The following is a 17,462-nucleotide window of genomic DNA, read 5'->3' as shown; positions in this document are numbered from 1 at the left end:
TTTTTTGCTGATGTTGCTATTTACCTTGCAGAATCAGGATCACTGAGGTCAGTGCTTAACAAAGAATCCCATTCACCCTTTGGATTGGATTCCTTCAACTCCACTACAAAGGTTTCCCCACTAACTCCAAAGCTGTTCAATAGCCTCTTGTTGGGCCCTGTGACATCTAGCAATAAAGCAGAAGGCTCCAGCCTTAGAGATCTGCTGCACACAGGGCCAGGAAAGCTTCCTCAGGTCCCATTAGACACAGGAGTCCCCTTTCCTCCAGTCTTTTCTGCAGCTTCTACAGTAAGTAATTTTGTATTCCTTTGATATCTGTTCCATGGAAGATGATCTAAATGTTTTTATAGTATCTTATTTTTAAATGTTGAAACAAATGCAGTGTCTCACCAAACTGACCACCCTACAAAGACACAGCAAATTTTGATGTGAATTGTTAGTGGTTTGGTTTACTGCTGCTGTGGAGAAGCTATTCCTTGCAAGAGACCAAAAAAGTGAGTTATATATAGTCTTTAAATTGTTTAACTGATAATCAGCACACCTATAAAAGCTCGATTGAAATTCCACATCTTTAAAAATGTTACAAGAACATGCCACAGAAAAAGATAAATATCTATGAGCAAACCAGTTCTGTAAAAACACTTGTATGTACTTAAAGGGCGTTTAAGACAGAAATCAAATTTAAAGTGTAGTTGCTTTTTCTGGGTTCTTATTCGGGGTACTTTGGTTATCTTTAGTCCATTCTGGAGGAAATAACCTTAAAAAAGCCCTGAACAAATCAATGATTATTGAAATGGGTAAAAGCATTTTGTTTGAGAAGAGTAGATTCTGTGGAATTTATCAAGGCTTAGCTCTTCCTGGAGAATACTTTCTCCAAACGCTTCAGCAGGTAGAATGAGATGATGAAATGGCTTGCCTCATAGCAGATTTTTTTTTTTTTTCCTCTGTGTCAGATGGAAGGATGGAACCTTAATAACAGTTCAGAGAATCCTGGAATCCCAGGTTGGAAAGGAACTGGAGGATTATCTGGTCCAACCTTTCTTGGCAAAGCAGGACTTAGACTAGATGTCCTAGCCTTCTGTCCAGCTGAATCTTAACAGTGCCCAGTGTTGGAGAGCCCACCACTTCCTGGGGAGATTGTTCTGGTGGCTGATAGTTCTCATTGTGAAAAATTTTCTTCTTGTGTCCAATCAGAATCTCCCTAGGAGTAACTTCTTGTGCTCATCACACCTCATCTTTTCCATGTGAATACTAAAGAAGGAGTGTCTGTCTTCTTTGTAGCCACCCTTTAAATACTGAAACATGTTCCTTTTGTTTGATTTTGGTAGAGGGAACTGTACAGGAAAATATGTCACTGCTAAAGGAAAGTGAATCTAATACCACTTTCACCCCTTCTCATCACTGAGTTCAGGCAAAGAAATTGTGATCACTTGTTTAATAGCAAGTTACTCCTTCAAGGCTTGAAGAGCCTGTTTCAGCTCATATCCTTGTCCCACCAACTCCATGCATTCTCTTACCACACTGAATCAGATCTGTTGTGTAATGTCTTTTTTCACTTTCTTGACTTCTGGTCTTCACAGACTAATTTAGATTTGAAAGAACTTGAGGGTAACTCTGGTGCAGCCCCCTGCTTGAATGCCTAGATGCTTTATGTAGAATGAACATAACATACCTGAGAAGCAATAGTTGTGTTGGTCAAATTGAGAGGAATAATAGATGGTTGCTTATGAAAAGTGTCATCTTGATGTTTCTGGAGCACTGACACTCTTCTGTGAAGAGTAGTTAGCATTGACTGTAATTATTAAACTGGATATTACCTATTTCATGACTTCTGTAGAATCAATGTAGAGGTACATTTTTAAGACCATTGTAAGCAGATGATTTTATGATCTAGTCTTGGAAACAAAACCTCAAGCAGCAGTACAGGCTGGGGTCTAACTGGCAGGAATGTAGCCCTTCTGAGATGAGCCTAGAGGACAGCAAGAAGAAGATGAGCCAACATTCTGTGTGCAATGCCTATGAAGGCAAATGGTCCTAGGCTGCCTTACAAAGCATACAGCTGGAGGACATCAAGGAATGTGGTTATTCCACTCAACACTTGTTAGGCCACACTTGGGACACTATTTCCAGTTTTACTTTCCCCAGTTGAAGAATGACTGAAAAAATAAAAGGGGTCCAGTGGAGGGCCATGAAGAATGTTTAAAACATTGGAGAGCTATGCATGAAGAAAAGTTGAAGAAACTGATTTTCTTCATCTTGGAGAAAAGAATGCTTTGGGGATCTGATTGATCTTCTATCTAAAAGGTAGTTGTAGAGGTCATGGAGGTACTCCTTTCACAAGGATGTGTGGTAACAAGGCAAGAGGCTGTAGACACAGGTTGTTTCAGGGGAAATTCTATCTGGATATAAGAAAAAATTCTCACTTTACATTCAAATATTGGAATAGGCTACCCAGAGAAGTGATGTAATCTCCTTCCTTGAGATGTTAGGTTTGGCTTCACCCAGCCCAGGGTAACTTAACCTGATGTCAGCAGACAGTTACACCAAATGAGCTGTATGTCTTCCTTCTGACCTGGAATGAGTATCTTCAGTTATGAATAGTGTTATGTTTAAATTCATAGCTCTGCATATGGTAAATTTTCTGCCTATTGATCTTTATTTTTAAAGAAGATGGCAAAATTGTTCCAGTATTAGTTCTTCACTGCTTCCGTTCACTCAGATTCCAGCTTTGTTCCAGCTCAGATTCCAGGGTTTGTTTGGTTTGGGTTTTTGGGTGTGGATTTTTTGGTGTTATTTTGTTTGGTTGGTTGGGTTTTTTTGTTTGTCTATCACACCCTTACCCCTCCCGTAGATGCCTTGTGAATAATGATTGTGTTAGTGTTTATCTTCTGTTCAATATATGAAGTATATTTAGTGTCTTAAGTATCTTGCTATAAGGCATGAGTCTTCTACTTTTTTTGAAAAACACAATTTAAGATTGTGTCATTAACCTCTTCTGAATTTTTAACATCCCTTGAGGAGTTTCAAATGTCCTTTGAGGAGCATGTATGCCAGAATAAGAGAGGCTGTCTACTAATGTTTCTGTTAACATTGCGCATAGAGGAAGCACTTTCTCCTCTCTGTCAGTGGTTATTTAATGTTTGCATACTCAGCAACTTACCTGTGCCAGAGTTGAATTCACTTCCTTAGAACTTAAGTTTTCTATTCCATGATTGTTCCCTTAATATTTTTTCTAGGCACCCTGTAGCAGGTTATTTTAAGTTTTATTGTTACAAAGTAGGGCCATAGCTGTTTCAGTTCCTACTAGATACATGCCTATCTCCGAGATGGTTTAATTACTGTTAGATGTTTTTTTGTTGCCAAGATGTCCATGACTAAAATCTGAATGACAGCAGATATGTGTCAGTATGTATGCTGTTTTAAGACTAAACTTACCTCTCAATTTACATCTTCTAGGGGGCCAAAGGTAAAGCCAGCCTGCCTAACTTCTTAGACCATATCATTGCTTCTGTGGTGGAAAATAAGAAGACGTCTGATGCTGCAAAACGAGCTAGTAATTTAGCTGACACACAGAGAGAGGTGAAGGAAATGGTAATGGGCTTAAATGTACTGGATCCACACACTTCCCACTCTTGGCTGTGTGATGGTAGACTCCTTTGCCTTCATGATCCTAGCAACAAAAACAACTGGAAGATCTTCAGGGAGTGCTGGAAACAAGGCCAGGTGGGTGATGACAGCCAACTCTTACTGCTTATAAATACCGTGTTATAAATTTTAACCTGTACCTTGGTTATTGACAACTCCATCCAAACTTTGACTAATTGCTCTTGAGTGAATATGATGAAGATTCTGACTGTAGCACTGTAAACAGGAGTCAGCAGCCCTGTCCCCTCCATGCTTTACTGACCTGAGCTCGTGTGCTCTTACCCAGTGAGTTTTTCTCAGCTTGCCAGTATGAGGATGTTTACTGTGACAGCCTTTTTGTTTCTGATAAGATTTGTGCTGAATCTGCTCTATTACAGCCCAGTAGCAAATCGACTGTGCTTTCCTATATGATCCTAGTATCTACCCCATACTTGATGCTTTATAGCCTGAGGGGAAGGTACAGCTTCCAGCTGCAGCATGTACAAGAATAAAAGTGTTGTATCTAGTAATTTCTGCTGAAATTTTGAGTGTACTTGATGCCGTTTCTCATCCTGAGCCTACAGTCTGTGTGAACCCAAGTATTATTTTGAACTCAGCATTCCATGTATTGAGCACTCCTCTGGATTGTCTGAGGAGTCATCAGCTGGTTAGGCTTTCGGTCAAGAGGCTGGACCTTAGACCTTCGGCCAGCATCGTCACTTTCTCAGATTTCGACAGTGCTACAGCTTAGGTTTCTCCTGAAAGGTCTGGTCAGACAAGCTGAATCTCGGACATATCTCTAATAGAATATGATGTCCATTCAGTCAAACTCCGTTCTTGGCACTTGCTTCTGTGGCTACCTCTGATGCCATTACCTTCACTGACTATTAAGAATTGAGATCATTGGTGCTAAACAGTTAACATCCTATTTGCTGGAGCAAGTCCTTTGTTGGGTCTTCTGTTGTTATGCTAATGTTCTTGGCGATCACATGTAGTTATTTGTAGTTGTGGCCTGCTGAGCTGTAGTGGAGGAACTGATCAGGCTGCATGTTTCTGTTTTGGCACTCAAAGTCCATTCCTGCCAGAAGCAGATTACTTTCCAGTTAAGCATGTCCTGTGGAACTGTACGTTCTTTGGGTCCCCTGGGCACAAGTGTAAGTAGCGTGTAGCCATAAGAACTGTAGAAAGGATTGTGGCACCATCAACCACAGAATTAATGGTTTCTTTATCTGACTGCCCTAGCCAGCTCCTAATAGGTGGAAGAGGCTACTGTGCAGCACACCCTTGATTCTCAATGCTAGGTTGAAAAACTTAGCTCAGTGGTGGCATTGCTGCTTTCCCCTGATGCAGTGGTGACCTGAGATTTTTGCAGTGCACAAAGTTCTTTTCTTCCCCCCCTCCCCCCTGGCTTCCCCTTCCACCCCTTCTTTTTTAAAAACCTTGTTGAATATTTTTGGTTTATAAAGGATTTCAAGTCATTCTTTTGCAGTGCTGTCGTGTAAGTCATCTGCCTGACTTAGCAAAGAGCTCCTTAGTTTCTGTTCAGCATACTCTGATAGTTTTCTCTACCCTCTCTATCAGCAAATAGTCATGTCTCTGAGGAGGATCCTAAATCTCTTGGTCATACTTAAAAAAGACATACTTATCTGTTTCTCTGCAGATGAGGCTGGTTAATCACCGTGTGCAAGTTGCTGCACGTGGCTCTGGGGTTCTTGTCTATTAAAGAATCCTGAGAGGCTACTTGGGAGTCCAGAGATGAGATTACCAGTCTGCTGTCAGATGTGTAGCTTGCGGTGTGCATTGCCTTCCAAGTCATTGCACACTTGGAGGCTCTGGCTACAACTGTCATGCTCATGTCCTATTTTGGCCCTGTGTTTTAGGCTTCACCCCAAGATATGTTATTGATGCTTTTGGATGACATTATCATTGAGAGGACCCCTTGTATAGCAGCAGACTATTTTCTTCCTGTAGTCTGAGAGCAGATATGGCAGGAAATGTCTGCCAGCCAAGTCTGCTATTCTTTTGTCTTGCAACCTTAGCTGTGTTCTCACTTAGAGAGAACACTTTCTTCCTTGAGAAATTCTCTGCTTAATAGCTGAAAGGGTCCTACTAGGTTAAGTAGTTTGGGGTTGTTGTTGTTTTTTTCCCTTATGTTCAGTGGGTTGAGTAAATACAGCAGGGATCAAAATTTGTCATTATTTTCTTGGACTGAAGACTAATTTATCTGTTAGCCTTAATGTCTACCTGGCAGCAGTTTCTGTCCCTCCTGTGAAGGGTACTGTTATGTTGCTCCTCATCTATGATCCTAGGTTTTTGTAGAATATGATTAAAACCTTTCCATTGCCTGAATGTTACAGTTCCTGCTGGGATCAAGGAATATATTTAAACTTGGGATCAGTGTGTCTTGCTTTGTGATCTTGGGGAGGTTTGCTGCTTCTCAGGGCGTTACCATGGGACATAGTGGAAAGACTGCCAAAGCTTGTCTGTTCCTCAGATGTTTATCCTCTGCTGCTGTTCCATACTGGCATGAACAATAGTACCAGTCCAGTACCTGAATAGTATCCAGAATGACTGGACGGCTCTGGGAGAAATGGTCATGGAGCCCAGGTGGTTTTCTTAATCCTGGCAGTGAGTAGGTAGAAGGGGTTGGCCAGTCCTGCATGCCAACCGTTGTTTGTGCAGCTAGTTTCAATAACAGGGATTTGGGGAACCTCTCTGGGGATTGAGGTCTGCATGGAGGAGATGGGATCCTTCAGAGTATTTTAGCCAATAGGCTGTCCAGCGTGATTAGGAGAGCTGTAAGTCAGGAACAATAACAGAGGGAGAGTATGACCAGTGATCGAGACACTAATTAGTTGATTGGGTTGACAAGCAAGCAGCGTGAATGTGAGATATCTCATACTCAAGAAAACGGGGATGAAAGATCCCCACCTCAAGCATATGCACGATAAGTAAGGAACTGTGTACATCACAGCATTATGAGGGAAGGTCTTGTAATGTTTCTTGGAAATCAGCTGACTAGGTGTCTTTCTGAAGTAACTGCACACTAATGCATGCAATACAAGGAACAGACAGGAGGAATTAGTGTACATTTGCACTGCCACAATCTTACCAATATGATTGAGAAGTGGGGTGGCTTGTACAACTGTAGTCTGGCAAGAGATACATAGAGGTTGTTCAAGAAGGATGGTTCAGGTATGACAGGCTAGGACAGTGAGGTGGAAGCACTGCTGTTTATCTGAGAGAGCAGATGGAATGCATGAAGCTGTAGGAGCAGATGCAGGGGGTGGCCATGAGCTAAGAATGCGTCCTCTCAACAAGAAGGGCAGCAGCATTAGGAAGAACATTGTCACTGTGTCAGGGGAAGTGATCCTTCCTCCCCCACCTACCTGACACTGGGGGATGCCACACCCAGTACTGTGTACTGGGCTCCCCAGTACGTGAAAGACAAGGACTTAACGGAGAAAGTCCAGCGAAGGGCCACAAAAATGATTAAGGGACTGGAGCATCTTTCATACGAAGAGAGGCTGGCAGAGTGTTCAACCTGGAGAAGAGAAGGCTCGGGAGAGTGTGGGGAGGAAATCATATCAGTGTGTATAAATACCTGATGAGAGGAAATGAGAAAGAGGGAGCAGTGCCGACTGACACTTGCATGACATGTCATGCATTCCAGCTGCTCCCTCACATAAATGGCAGTGCTCCCTCCTCGCCTTCCTGGCCTGTCATACCTGAACTATCATTCCTGAGCAGCCTGTACATATTCCTTGCCAGACTACAAGAGGCAACTGGCACAAACTAAAATCTGGGAAGTTCAACATAAACACAAAGAAAACATTAGTGTGTGGGTGTTCTCTTCCAACTTAAATGTTTCTGTGGTTCTGTGGAAGCTTTCTGCCTTTTTTACCTGAAATTGACAGGACTACAGTAACAAGCCCTTCTTGTTCTCCTAAATCTCGCTCTTCTAGAGGTGAGGTTTCATTGCTGCCTTTTAGAACTTAAGGGCTATGTTGTGTTGCATTTGAAAACCAAGGCTATTTCTGTTATCCCCAAAGTTGTGGGGTTTCCTCCATTCATTTTTGAATGAGTAGTTTGTCCTCACTTAGAGACTAAAATGAGTAGTAGTCCTGTTAAAGGCCATTGGGCAATCCAGATGAAGCAGTGGATAGTTACTGGGGTGGTTTTAAACAACACAACTTTCAAGTTGCTTATCTGTAGCTCTGTAGGTAATCTTTGCCTAATTTGCTGATACTACTAGAATGTCTAGGGGCATCTGTGCTCACGATTGTACTGAGCTATTCATATAAACGAAGCTAAGATACACCTTCAGGTCATTGTTAATGTATAGGACACAGTTTGCATTAACATTTGAACATAATTAGCAGTTCCTAACCTTAGAATTCTTTACATGGCATAGTCCGTGTGCAAGTTCATACACTCTTCCTTTTCCCTCAAGTCTTGTAACTCTCTCTAGAGATTGCAGGGTGACAGGAACTGACCAAGGTCTTGGCAAGTGTTGGAAAGATTCTCTGGTATACCTTTTCTTAGTATTGTTAGTTTAGCAAATACCGTGAGCATTAGGGGAGGAGAGGCCACTCAAATCATGGTATGTAATATATATACACATGGTTAGCCTAAACACCTTAAAACGCTGTTTGCTGAGTGAACAGCCACTTTTTTGCCTCTTGGCTTTGTCCTAGGGGATTAATAATGATCCATGATTATACATAAAGAGTGAAATTCTTTTAAAAAATTCCTGTCAGAGTAAGAAAATCTCATATGAGAAGGCTTTCCTACAAATGCTGTTTTTAGTGGAAGTTGCATTTGTGCATAAAAAGGAGGTGTAGCAGTACTCGACACCCAGTGTACTTACATAGGTGGATTGTGCTGGTTGCTAAATCCCTGCCCAGCTGCTCTCTCTCTTTTCGCTTCTCAACAGGACAGGGGGAGAAAATGAGGTGGAAACGTTTTGTGTGTTGAGATGAAGACAAGGGAGATCACTTGGTGATTGCTGTCACAGGCAAAACAGATTCAACTTGTGAGAAAATAATTTAATTTATTGCCAATTACAAATACAGTAGGATGGTGGGGAACAAAGACAAAGCTAAAAATGCCCTACCCCCAGCCACATCTCTTTCTTCTTTTGTCCCTGACTCTTCTGCCCATTATTCCCCTTGGAGTGGCACTGGGAGGATGAACAGTAATGGGGCTTGCGATCAGTTCATAACACTTCACCTCTGCTGCTCCTTCCTCCTCATACTTTTGCCCCACTACAGTATGGAGTCCTTCCGTCATCCTTCATGAACTACTCAAGCATCGATCCTCTCCATGGGCTGCAGTCTTTCTGGAACAGACTGTTCCAGCATGGGTCCCTAATGGGCCACAGTTTCTGCCAGAAAACTTGCTCCTGCATGGGCTTCTCTCTTAAGGGCTGCAGCTCCTACCAGAAGCCTGCTCCAGTGTGGGCCGTTCATGGGCGGCAGCTTGATTGAGGGCATCTTCTGCTGCTGCAGTGTGGGGTCCTCCATGGACTGCAGTGGATATCTGCTCCACCATGATCCTCCACAGATTGCAGTGGGGCAACCTGCTTTCCCAGTGGTCTCCTCCACAGGCTGCAGGCACTTCTTCTCTTTCCTCCTTCACTGACCTAGGTGTCTGCAGGGTTGTTTCAGTTCCTTCCCCCAGCAGCTGCAGAGCATTTTTTTACCCTTTCCTATTATCACAGAGGTGCTACCAGTGTCAGTTATGGGCTGAGCTTTGGCCAGCGATGGGGCTGTTAGAGCCAGGTGAAACCATTTATGTCCAGCCCTGAGGAGCTCCCAGCCTCATCTCACAAAGCCCACTTCTGCTGCCAGCACCTTGCTGTGTAGACCCAATATGCTTGCCTTAAAGCTTGTAAGTCTAATACAATACCAATTCTAAGGCAACTGCACATGGCCTAGAACTGAAGTTTGCTTTGACTCTGGTTATTTGTTTGTTGCACAAAACCCAAACATAGATGGAAATAGATTTCTGGTGTCTTCTGTATGATGGTAGCCAGGAGTCTCAGCTCTTAAAATTTGGCTGCATGTGTAAGAAATTTGGTTATGGTGGAGTAAGCATTCATCTTTGTATTCTCAGCCCGTGCTGGTATCTGGTGTCCATAAGAAGTTGAAGTCAGAGCTTTGGAAACCAGAAGCTTTCAGCCTGGAATTTGGAGATCAAGATGTAGATTTGGTGAACTGCAGGAACTGTGCCATAATTTCAGACGTGAAAGTGCGTGACTTCTGGGATGGCTTTGAGATAATACCTAGTAAGTAATACCTATGACTGACTAGTTTAACTGAGTAGTCTGTCTTACTACCTCCAACTTCTCCTTTTCCACCTATTTTCTTAAAAAATAATGAATAACAACAAAATCCCAATATCTATTAGTGTCATTCAAAGAAGCAATTGCTCCTCAGGTGTAGCACACCCTAGATAATACCTTATTGGTGAAGATTAGGGCAGGGCTGCCCAAGAAAACTACATCTGTACTATAGTGTGTTGGTGTTTGGTACTTTCATGTGTCAAAAGATGGTCAACTTAACGGGAAACTACTTTTTATTTTGGTGGGTTTTTTGTTGTTTTTTCTTACTTCGTGAAATTAGTCACCAGTTACCATTACCAAGACAATAATTTGACTACCCTTACTCCTTCCAACCTCAACTTTTATTGTAAAACTAAAGGGAACCTGCAGACCTAAAACAGACTGAAGCTTTTGGTGCTAAACTCAGACTTGGTGGAATTCATCAACTAAGTAAACTTGACATTGAATATAATGTCAATTCAATATTGAATATATATGTAGATCATGTCTGAGTACAAACACAAGTGTATATGTACTATAAATAGCAATGCTGTATGTGTATCTCATGTGGTAACACATTACTTAATGCTTGAACAGTTCTTCAAGAAAACCTGTCAAGTATGGATGTGAAAGCTAACCAGTTAAAACTCCTGGGGATATAACTGTTCAGATTAAAGAGCTTCTGAAAAGGAGTTCTCTATTTTAGATTGTATATACCTAGATCAGAGTGGGTTTATATTTACAGATGTTAGAGTTGTAATGGTTCATTGCAATGTTGCTGATTTTAGTGTTGTGAATAAAGCGTTCTCTATATTTATTGCTTGTGCACATAGCATATAGCGGGTGACTTACTAGAATGTTTGTTCATAGCAAACAAAATGATAGGTTTGTAGACCAAGAATATTCCCTTCCCTAGTAATTTTTCAATAAAAGAACTCTCAACTTTTGGCAAGTTTTCATATGATTCCAAGTACAGAGTCTTACTTTTTGTACTGTTAGATTTCATACTGTTTCCATTATTGCTGAGAAATAAATGTTCCTAGAAGGAACTAATGGGCTGGTCTTTCTGTGTATTAATGGTAATTGCAAAAATTCACAAACTCTTTACTGTTGAGGTAGGGTCATTCATGAAAATAGTAAATTTGTATGGGTCAAGTTATCGTTGAGAAATGTTATTTGTTGTTTGTCTCCAGACAAGTGATGCTCCTTTCAACAAAATTAGTTGCTGTGTTTCATTTAAACAATACTGTTTCCATACTTTATATGAGAAGTGTTAGTGATCTAGGTTGGAAACCTGATCACTTTGGCTGGTTTCTTTTAAATACTTTTTATTCAGTGTTTTTCAGCCATGTGCAATCCTTAGTTTTGAGGAGCATTATCTGCTACTAGTCCAGAGATTTCACAAACTTAATTTATACGAAAGCTTTTCCAATTATATAATGACACTGACTTCTCTGCATTACATGAGTTCGAGATTTCTCAAATATGTTCCCACACACTTATATTAAGTTATTGAAGAGGTGTAGAACAGCTACTGAGTTTGGAGGTGGTATTGAGATAATCCCTTAATTATTCTATATAATATTTTAGTTTTAATCTTGTGCTGTTTACTTTCAATATCTTTGGGTTCTAAGTGGACTTCTAGCAGGTGTTTTTGTTTTGAGCCTTCTTAGACCTGCTTTTCTTTGCTAATGAGATGTTTTCTGGACTTTGATTTTGTGTGATTTGTCAGATCCGTTTGTTTTCTTCCAGATAGCTCTTTACTCTGTCCTTTCTGAATAACCTTCCTTGAAGCTTCTTCTTCATGTTTGGAACAAAGATCCTTCATGAGTTCAAAATCTTGACTACAAGAAGTTCTGAAATAGCTTTAAATTCCAGTCTAAATTCTATCTAAAATCTATAGCTCATCAAAATTTTTTTTGTTTAAATCAGTCAGTTTGGTTTGCATATCTGCAGTTTTCAGTTCCTTAAAGTTCAATAAAATAATATATTGCAGACTAAGGCTGTCTTCTGTAGCCTGTTGATGTATAACACAGGTGTGGGTCACAGGTCTCCAAGTCCTAGTTTCTTAGATATACTTTCTCTTTTGGTGCTGTGAGCAGCTCTGCTAGGTCTAGGTAAGATCAGTTGCTTTTTGTTTGGCTGACAATACTTGGTAAAGTATTAATTAATGAAAGATATTACTTTCTGGGGAAGGAGGGATTGAAGGTGTCAGACTGCGGGCAGTACACCCCATTTTCCAACTGATGGCTTCATGTAGAGTTGTGAAGAATGTGGTAAAGAGTGAACTTTGTTTCTCTCAGAATGTTATGCTGAGCCTTCTAGGCTGTTCCCCGTACCAATTCCACATACACTCTCTTAGCCATTATTAACATCTGAGGCAAACCAGCAGTTGATGTGCTCAGTGCTGTCGTATTGTACATCCACTGTTGCGTATGTAATGTCATCTTTCTGTGCCACTAGCTTTCTCTGTGACCAGTCAGGACTCAAGTTCTACTCTTGAAGTGAAGAATAAATGTTCAAATTCAGCACCCGGCTAATTTGAGTGCCTCCAGCAAAAAAGAATTGAAAAAACTAAAGGCTGTCTTTCTCATTAGCTGCCCACAGTGTAGCTTTTTTGAGTGTAGCGTACTGTAGTTTCTTGCTTTATGCTGAGATTAGGATTGATTTCAGAGCATGAAACAGTAACTAATTTTACAGAATTGCCACTCCTCTTGAAATGAAAGATAAAACTCCTTTAGAGTTTGGTAAAAGTAGTAAGGTTGAATGTGTTGGAAAGGCTTGTTTTCAAAGTTGTATAAAACCTATTCTAAAACTTAGCAGCTCTGCAAGATCTGTTAAATTTTCACTGTAGGTAGTGATATATATATATTTATATATATATATAAATATATAAATAACATTGTTAAACTGTCGTTCAATCATACTATCATAATGTTTGGAAACCCAAAGAAAAATCAAGATTGATTTTGTTGCAATGTGAGAGGTGTTGGTACAGTAGACTTAGTGCTTAAACAAGGCAGTGGGCTTGGTAAAAAGATACGACATGAAGAAATCTTAATTTGTTTCTTGCAGAACGGCTACGGTCAGAGGATGGTCAACCAATGGTACTGAAGTTAAAGGACTGGCCTCCAGGGGAGGACTTTAGAGATATGATGCCTACAAGGTAAGAAAACGTTAGTATCAATACCTACAGAGCTGCTGTAGGCAGTGTAGGAGGAAAACATGCCTTTGTTCTCTTTTTGCTTTCTAGGTTTGAGGACTTGATGGAAAACCTTCCTCTTCCTGAATATACCAAGAGGGATGGCAGACTTAATTTGGCTTCTAGACTACCAAGCTACTTTGTCCGTCCTGACTTGGGTCCCAAAATGTACAATGCTTATGGTATGTGAGAACAGTTCTGTAGATGTTGATTTTTGTGTCTCTTTATTACTCTCTTTATTATACTTAGGGCAGGTACAAGGCTGTGGCATTAATCAGAACTTGGTCCTTATTCTAGAGCACACTGTCATTATTTTTTTTTAATTGGTCCTGTGATTGATTGCTCTGCTAGTTCTCTCTGTCAGATGTGCCCCTTTTTGCCTGTGTTTTCCAATAGATGTGCATATGATAAGTTTGTATACTACAGGGTTCAAGGAGAAACTAATATATTTTGACATAAATTGATACACGTAAGATGAAAATTAGCTGGCTTCTGGGTACTTCAATCTGTGTGTTCATGTTTGTGACCAGGGCTGTAATTTTTTTAATCCATATCTAACACAGACCACAGACGGCATGCAAGAAAAAACTCTTCCCATGTTCAGCTACCTGAGTTGGATAGTTTTGTCTTCTCAAGACTATAATTATATAGTAGGTAAATAGCACACAAATGGAGGAAACTTTTGTCTGAACACATACCCTGCATGTGGCTGTGAAGCATTAAACTTTCAACTGATTGTTAATGTAGCAGAGTGTAGAGGATATATTAGCAATATCAACTTGAATTATTTCAGTTCTGAATGTATGGTCTTTGAGGTCACAGTCAAAAGCAGGTTTTGGATACTTAAAAGTAAACATTTGCTACTTGTGTTTCCTGCAAAATTAAAATACTAGTTGTCAGTAAACTTTTTACTTAAGCCACACATGACATGAATATAACTACTTTAGGTGCCCTTTGACATTGGTTTCTGCTCTTACTGCTGTCTAAAGTTAGCATTCTAGAAAGGTCTTAAAGCCAGGTTGTATTTCTGTAAGAGCTTAAATAGAATTTGATTTTATTTTACACTCTGTTACAGGCTTAATTACTGCAGAAGACAGACGAGTTGGTACCACAAACCTGCACTTGGATGTGTCTGATGCTGTTAATGTCATGGTGTATGTTGGGATTCCCATTGGGGAAGGGACCCATGATGATGGTAATGTTTGAGGAAAGCTGTTTTCTGTCTGTTAAAAATAAGTTGTGTGTGTGAGAAAGCAGATTGTACCTTTTATCATTTAAGTTTGTCATATCTATGATATAGAATACAAATATACAAGGCAGTTTGCTATGACTGCAGCACATATTTAAAGGTGCAGTAATGCTTCATTAGTTTCCAACTCTGTACACAGCAGAATTTTGCTAGAAATTAGGTATCTCCCTGAAGAAAGGAGGAAGACTCTTGTATTTGAATAGCTGCAATTAGTTCAGTTTGAATTCATGACTAAGCTTTTTGATTAGCTATCGATACATTTCCTGAATTTTGTTAAGAAAAAGCTTGATGTGCTTAGAAAGGGCACTGTATGATGCAGCAGTTGCCGTAGCAGTGTGACTGGATTTAGTGACTCAAATTCTTTCCTATTCTGTATGTCAGAAATCAGAAGCTTTGTAATCATATCTCTTTAATGTGGATTCCTCTTTCAGAGGTTCTGAAAACAATTGATGAGGGAGATGCTGATGATGTAACAAAGCAGCGAATCCATGAAGGAAGAGAGAAACCCGGAGCATTGTGGCATATCTATGCTGCCAAGGATGCTGAAAAGATACGGGAACTTCTCCGGAAGGTATGTCTATTATAAAGGAGGCTTGGGCTGAGAGGATCCCTTGACTAGCTTGCTTACAACAGCTGAATAATACAAATTGCTATCAACGTCAAATGCATAGCTATTCTAATGCTGTCTTTGAGGACATTAATAGTTATTACATTCCCAAGTTCTCAGCCTGGTCTAGAATCTTCATACTAATGCACATATTGCTAGCTAAGACGTAAATGAATTAAGGAAAGTAGTGTCCTATCTTGAAATAGTTTGTTTGTTATGTTTTTTGGTACAGAGCTTTTTGTGAGCCAGCAATGTCAAGGTGCTGTGTCATGGTTTCCCTCCCACCCCCACCCCATATCTTGGCCCTAGGTCGGAGAAGAACAAGGCCAAGAAAACCCCCCAGATCATGACCCCATTCATGACCAAAGTTGGTACTTGGACCAGACCTTACGCAAGCGACTCTATGATGAGTATGGTGTACAGGGCTGGGCAATAGTGCAGTTCCTTGGAGATGCTGTATTCATTCCTGCAGGTGCTCCCCATCAGGTCAGTATGCCAGCGTTAGGACATTTGACAAATAGAATTTAATTTGAGGCATAGCAGACCTGTGACTTAAAAATAACTGTTAGATAATACAGCTGAATTAGGTTCCCTTTTCTGTGTATGCAGTTCTTACAGGAACAATTTTAATTGGATTTTAGTAATTATATTAATAAAAATTCTTTAAATACCCGAGTTACGTGTACAGTATTGTGATGGAATAAAAAAAAAAAAAAGCCACAAAAAAAAGCAACCCAAAACAACAAAGTAGCATGAATGGTGGTAAAACATTTCTGTGTAGTGAAACTTCAGCCAAGGGAACAGAATTCCAAAAAGCGTGGAGAACAGCAGAGAGCTTGTTTTAGGGAACACTGGTGTATGTGGGAGAATAGGGACCATGTGAGAGATGTCATATATTTTGTTCTGGTTTTACTATTCAACACAGTTCTGTGTGAGATCAAATAGGCTTCAGTTCTTACTTCTGACAAGTAAATGTGGAAGAATCTAAGTGGTAGTGGGGTTTGGGATTTGTTGTGGTTTGGGGGGGGCAGGGGGAGGGAAGGAGGAATTTTTATGGTTCATTCAATCATGATATATCGATCATGTGATCCGGATATTTTTTTAGGTCCATAATTTGTACAGCTGCATTAAAGTGGCAGAAGATTTTGTATCTCCAGAGCATGTGAAGCACTGCTTCCGTCTGACCCAGGAGTTCAGGCACCTGTCTAATACTCATACAAACCATGAGGATAAACTGCAGGTAACGATTTTATGACAGTGTCGCTAAATATATCCTGTGTTCTGCCAGCTTTGTTCAGTACTAGAAACGTGGCTAGTGATATAAGAAAAAGTAGCAACTTTCTGTAACTTTGGAGGTTCTCATTTAACAAGTATTTAAAAACTAATAAATGCATCAATGTCTACAGTGTTACGTAAAAAAAAAATGAGTAAAGCTTTTTGATTTCCAGAGAATATTTCCCCCTGTTGGACTAACACATGTGTCAGCATGAGCAGGTTCTTAAATGGCAGATCCTGAATGACTGGGAAGTGTGCTTATTTTGAAGAGAGATGTTTATTTGACCTGGTTATTTGTCTCTCTATTGCCTAAAGAAAAAACTGCTCTGAAAGCAAAGCTTTGCTTGTTTAAATTATGGATATGGTTTAGTGGTGGACTTGGCAGTGTTAGGTTTATGGTTGAATTCAATGATCATAAAGGTCTCTTCCAACATTAAGGATTCTGATTCCCAAATGGGAAAATTATGTGTTTCGGTTTGAAGAAGTGTGACTGCTTAAATAATTATGCACGGAACATATTATGCACTGAAGCAGTACAATGTGTATAAGACAGTAAGCTGTACAGAGAGAAGACCAGGGCAGACATTTTTGTATTTTGCCTGTGTATGCTTCTGAAGAATGAGTATCTGTTTAGTTTGCAAATTCTGGTGTCAGCATTTTTTGTGTATTGGTAATCTCATGCGTGTAAAATGAAGGATGGTGGAGATCTGCAGAATTGCTGTTCTTGCAAAAGTGAGTACTCAGTATACAGCCATTCTCCAGTGTGTCACCCAAGAATGTCAGAACTTATTCATGTTAATTATTCCAAACAATTCAGTGAAAAAATGCTATAAATTTCTATATGGATTTGCACAGGATTTTAAAGGAAAGCAGAGGTAGGATCAACTCTCACTGTGGGATCCAGCTTCTTAACACTGTACCTCTTCAGCTGTAGTTACGCAAATGTGGAAGCGTATCTGTAAAGGAAAAGTTTGGAAATGACTCATGGTTATTGTTAAAAAAAGTAACTGCAGGCAAAGTGGGACTTGGTACTCCTGTGAATGGGAATACTGGCTGTGGTTGTGCCTCACCCAAACCTTATGGCTTTCCTTTGTCATTTTTAATTTATATCTTAATAATACTTTTATACACATCTGTCTCTGTATTTATATAAATATATTTTTAAAAAACCCAGAAACAA

At 40.1% G+C, this 17,462-nt stretch overlaps 1 protein-coding gene across 4 annotated transcripts in view; it reads left to right on the top strand.

The window, feature by feature from the left end:
- KDM3B (lysine demethylase 3B) overlaps window positions 1-17,462 on the top strand; it is a 54,234-nt gene that overhangs the window by 34,700 nt on the left and 2,072 nt on the right. For 3 of the 4 annotated variants that reach the window (XM_061360126.1, XM_061360123.1, XM_061360124.1), the window contains exons 15-23: window positions 32-288; window positions 3,457-3,723; window positions 9,742-9,913; window positions 13,025-13,115; window positions 13,203-13,333; window positions 14,227-14,346; window positions 14,832-14,971; window positions 15,317-15,493; window positions 16,113-16,247. In XM_061360126.1, coding sequence (XP_061216110.1) covers window positions 32-288; window positions 3,457-3,723; window positions 9,742-9,913; window positions 13,025-13,115; window positions 13,203-13,333; window positions 14,227-14,346; window positions 14,832-14,971; window positions 15,317-15,493; window positions 16,113-16,247 — 1,490 coding nt within the window. Of the gene's footprint in view, window positions 1-31; window positions 289-3,456; window positions 3,724-9,741; window positions 9,914-13,024; window positions 13,116-13,202; window positions 13,334-14,226; window positions 14,347-14,831; window positions 14,972-15,239; window positions 15,494-16,112; window positions 16,248-17,462 lie in introns of those variants that run through there. The other variant, XM_061360125.1, reaches the window with a different exon arrangement.

Source organism: Neopsephotus bourkii, unplaced genomic scaffold, assembly GCF_033783945.1.
Source record: "Neopsephotus bourkii isolate Nb327-2 ecotype Australia unplaced genomic scaffold, CSIRO-AGI_Nbou_v1 NB_1016, whole genome shotgun sequence".
In the NCBI taxonomy this organism is placed as follows: Eukaryota; Metazoa; Chordata; class Aves; order Psittaciformes; family Psittacidae; genus Neopsephotus; species Neopsephotus bourkii.
This window is presented reverse-complemented; position numbering and strand designations above follow the sequence as displayed.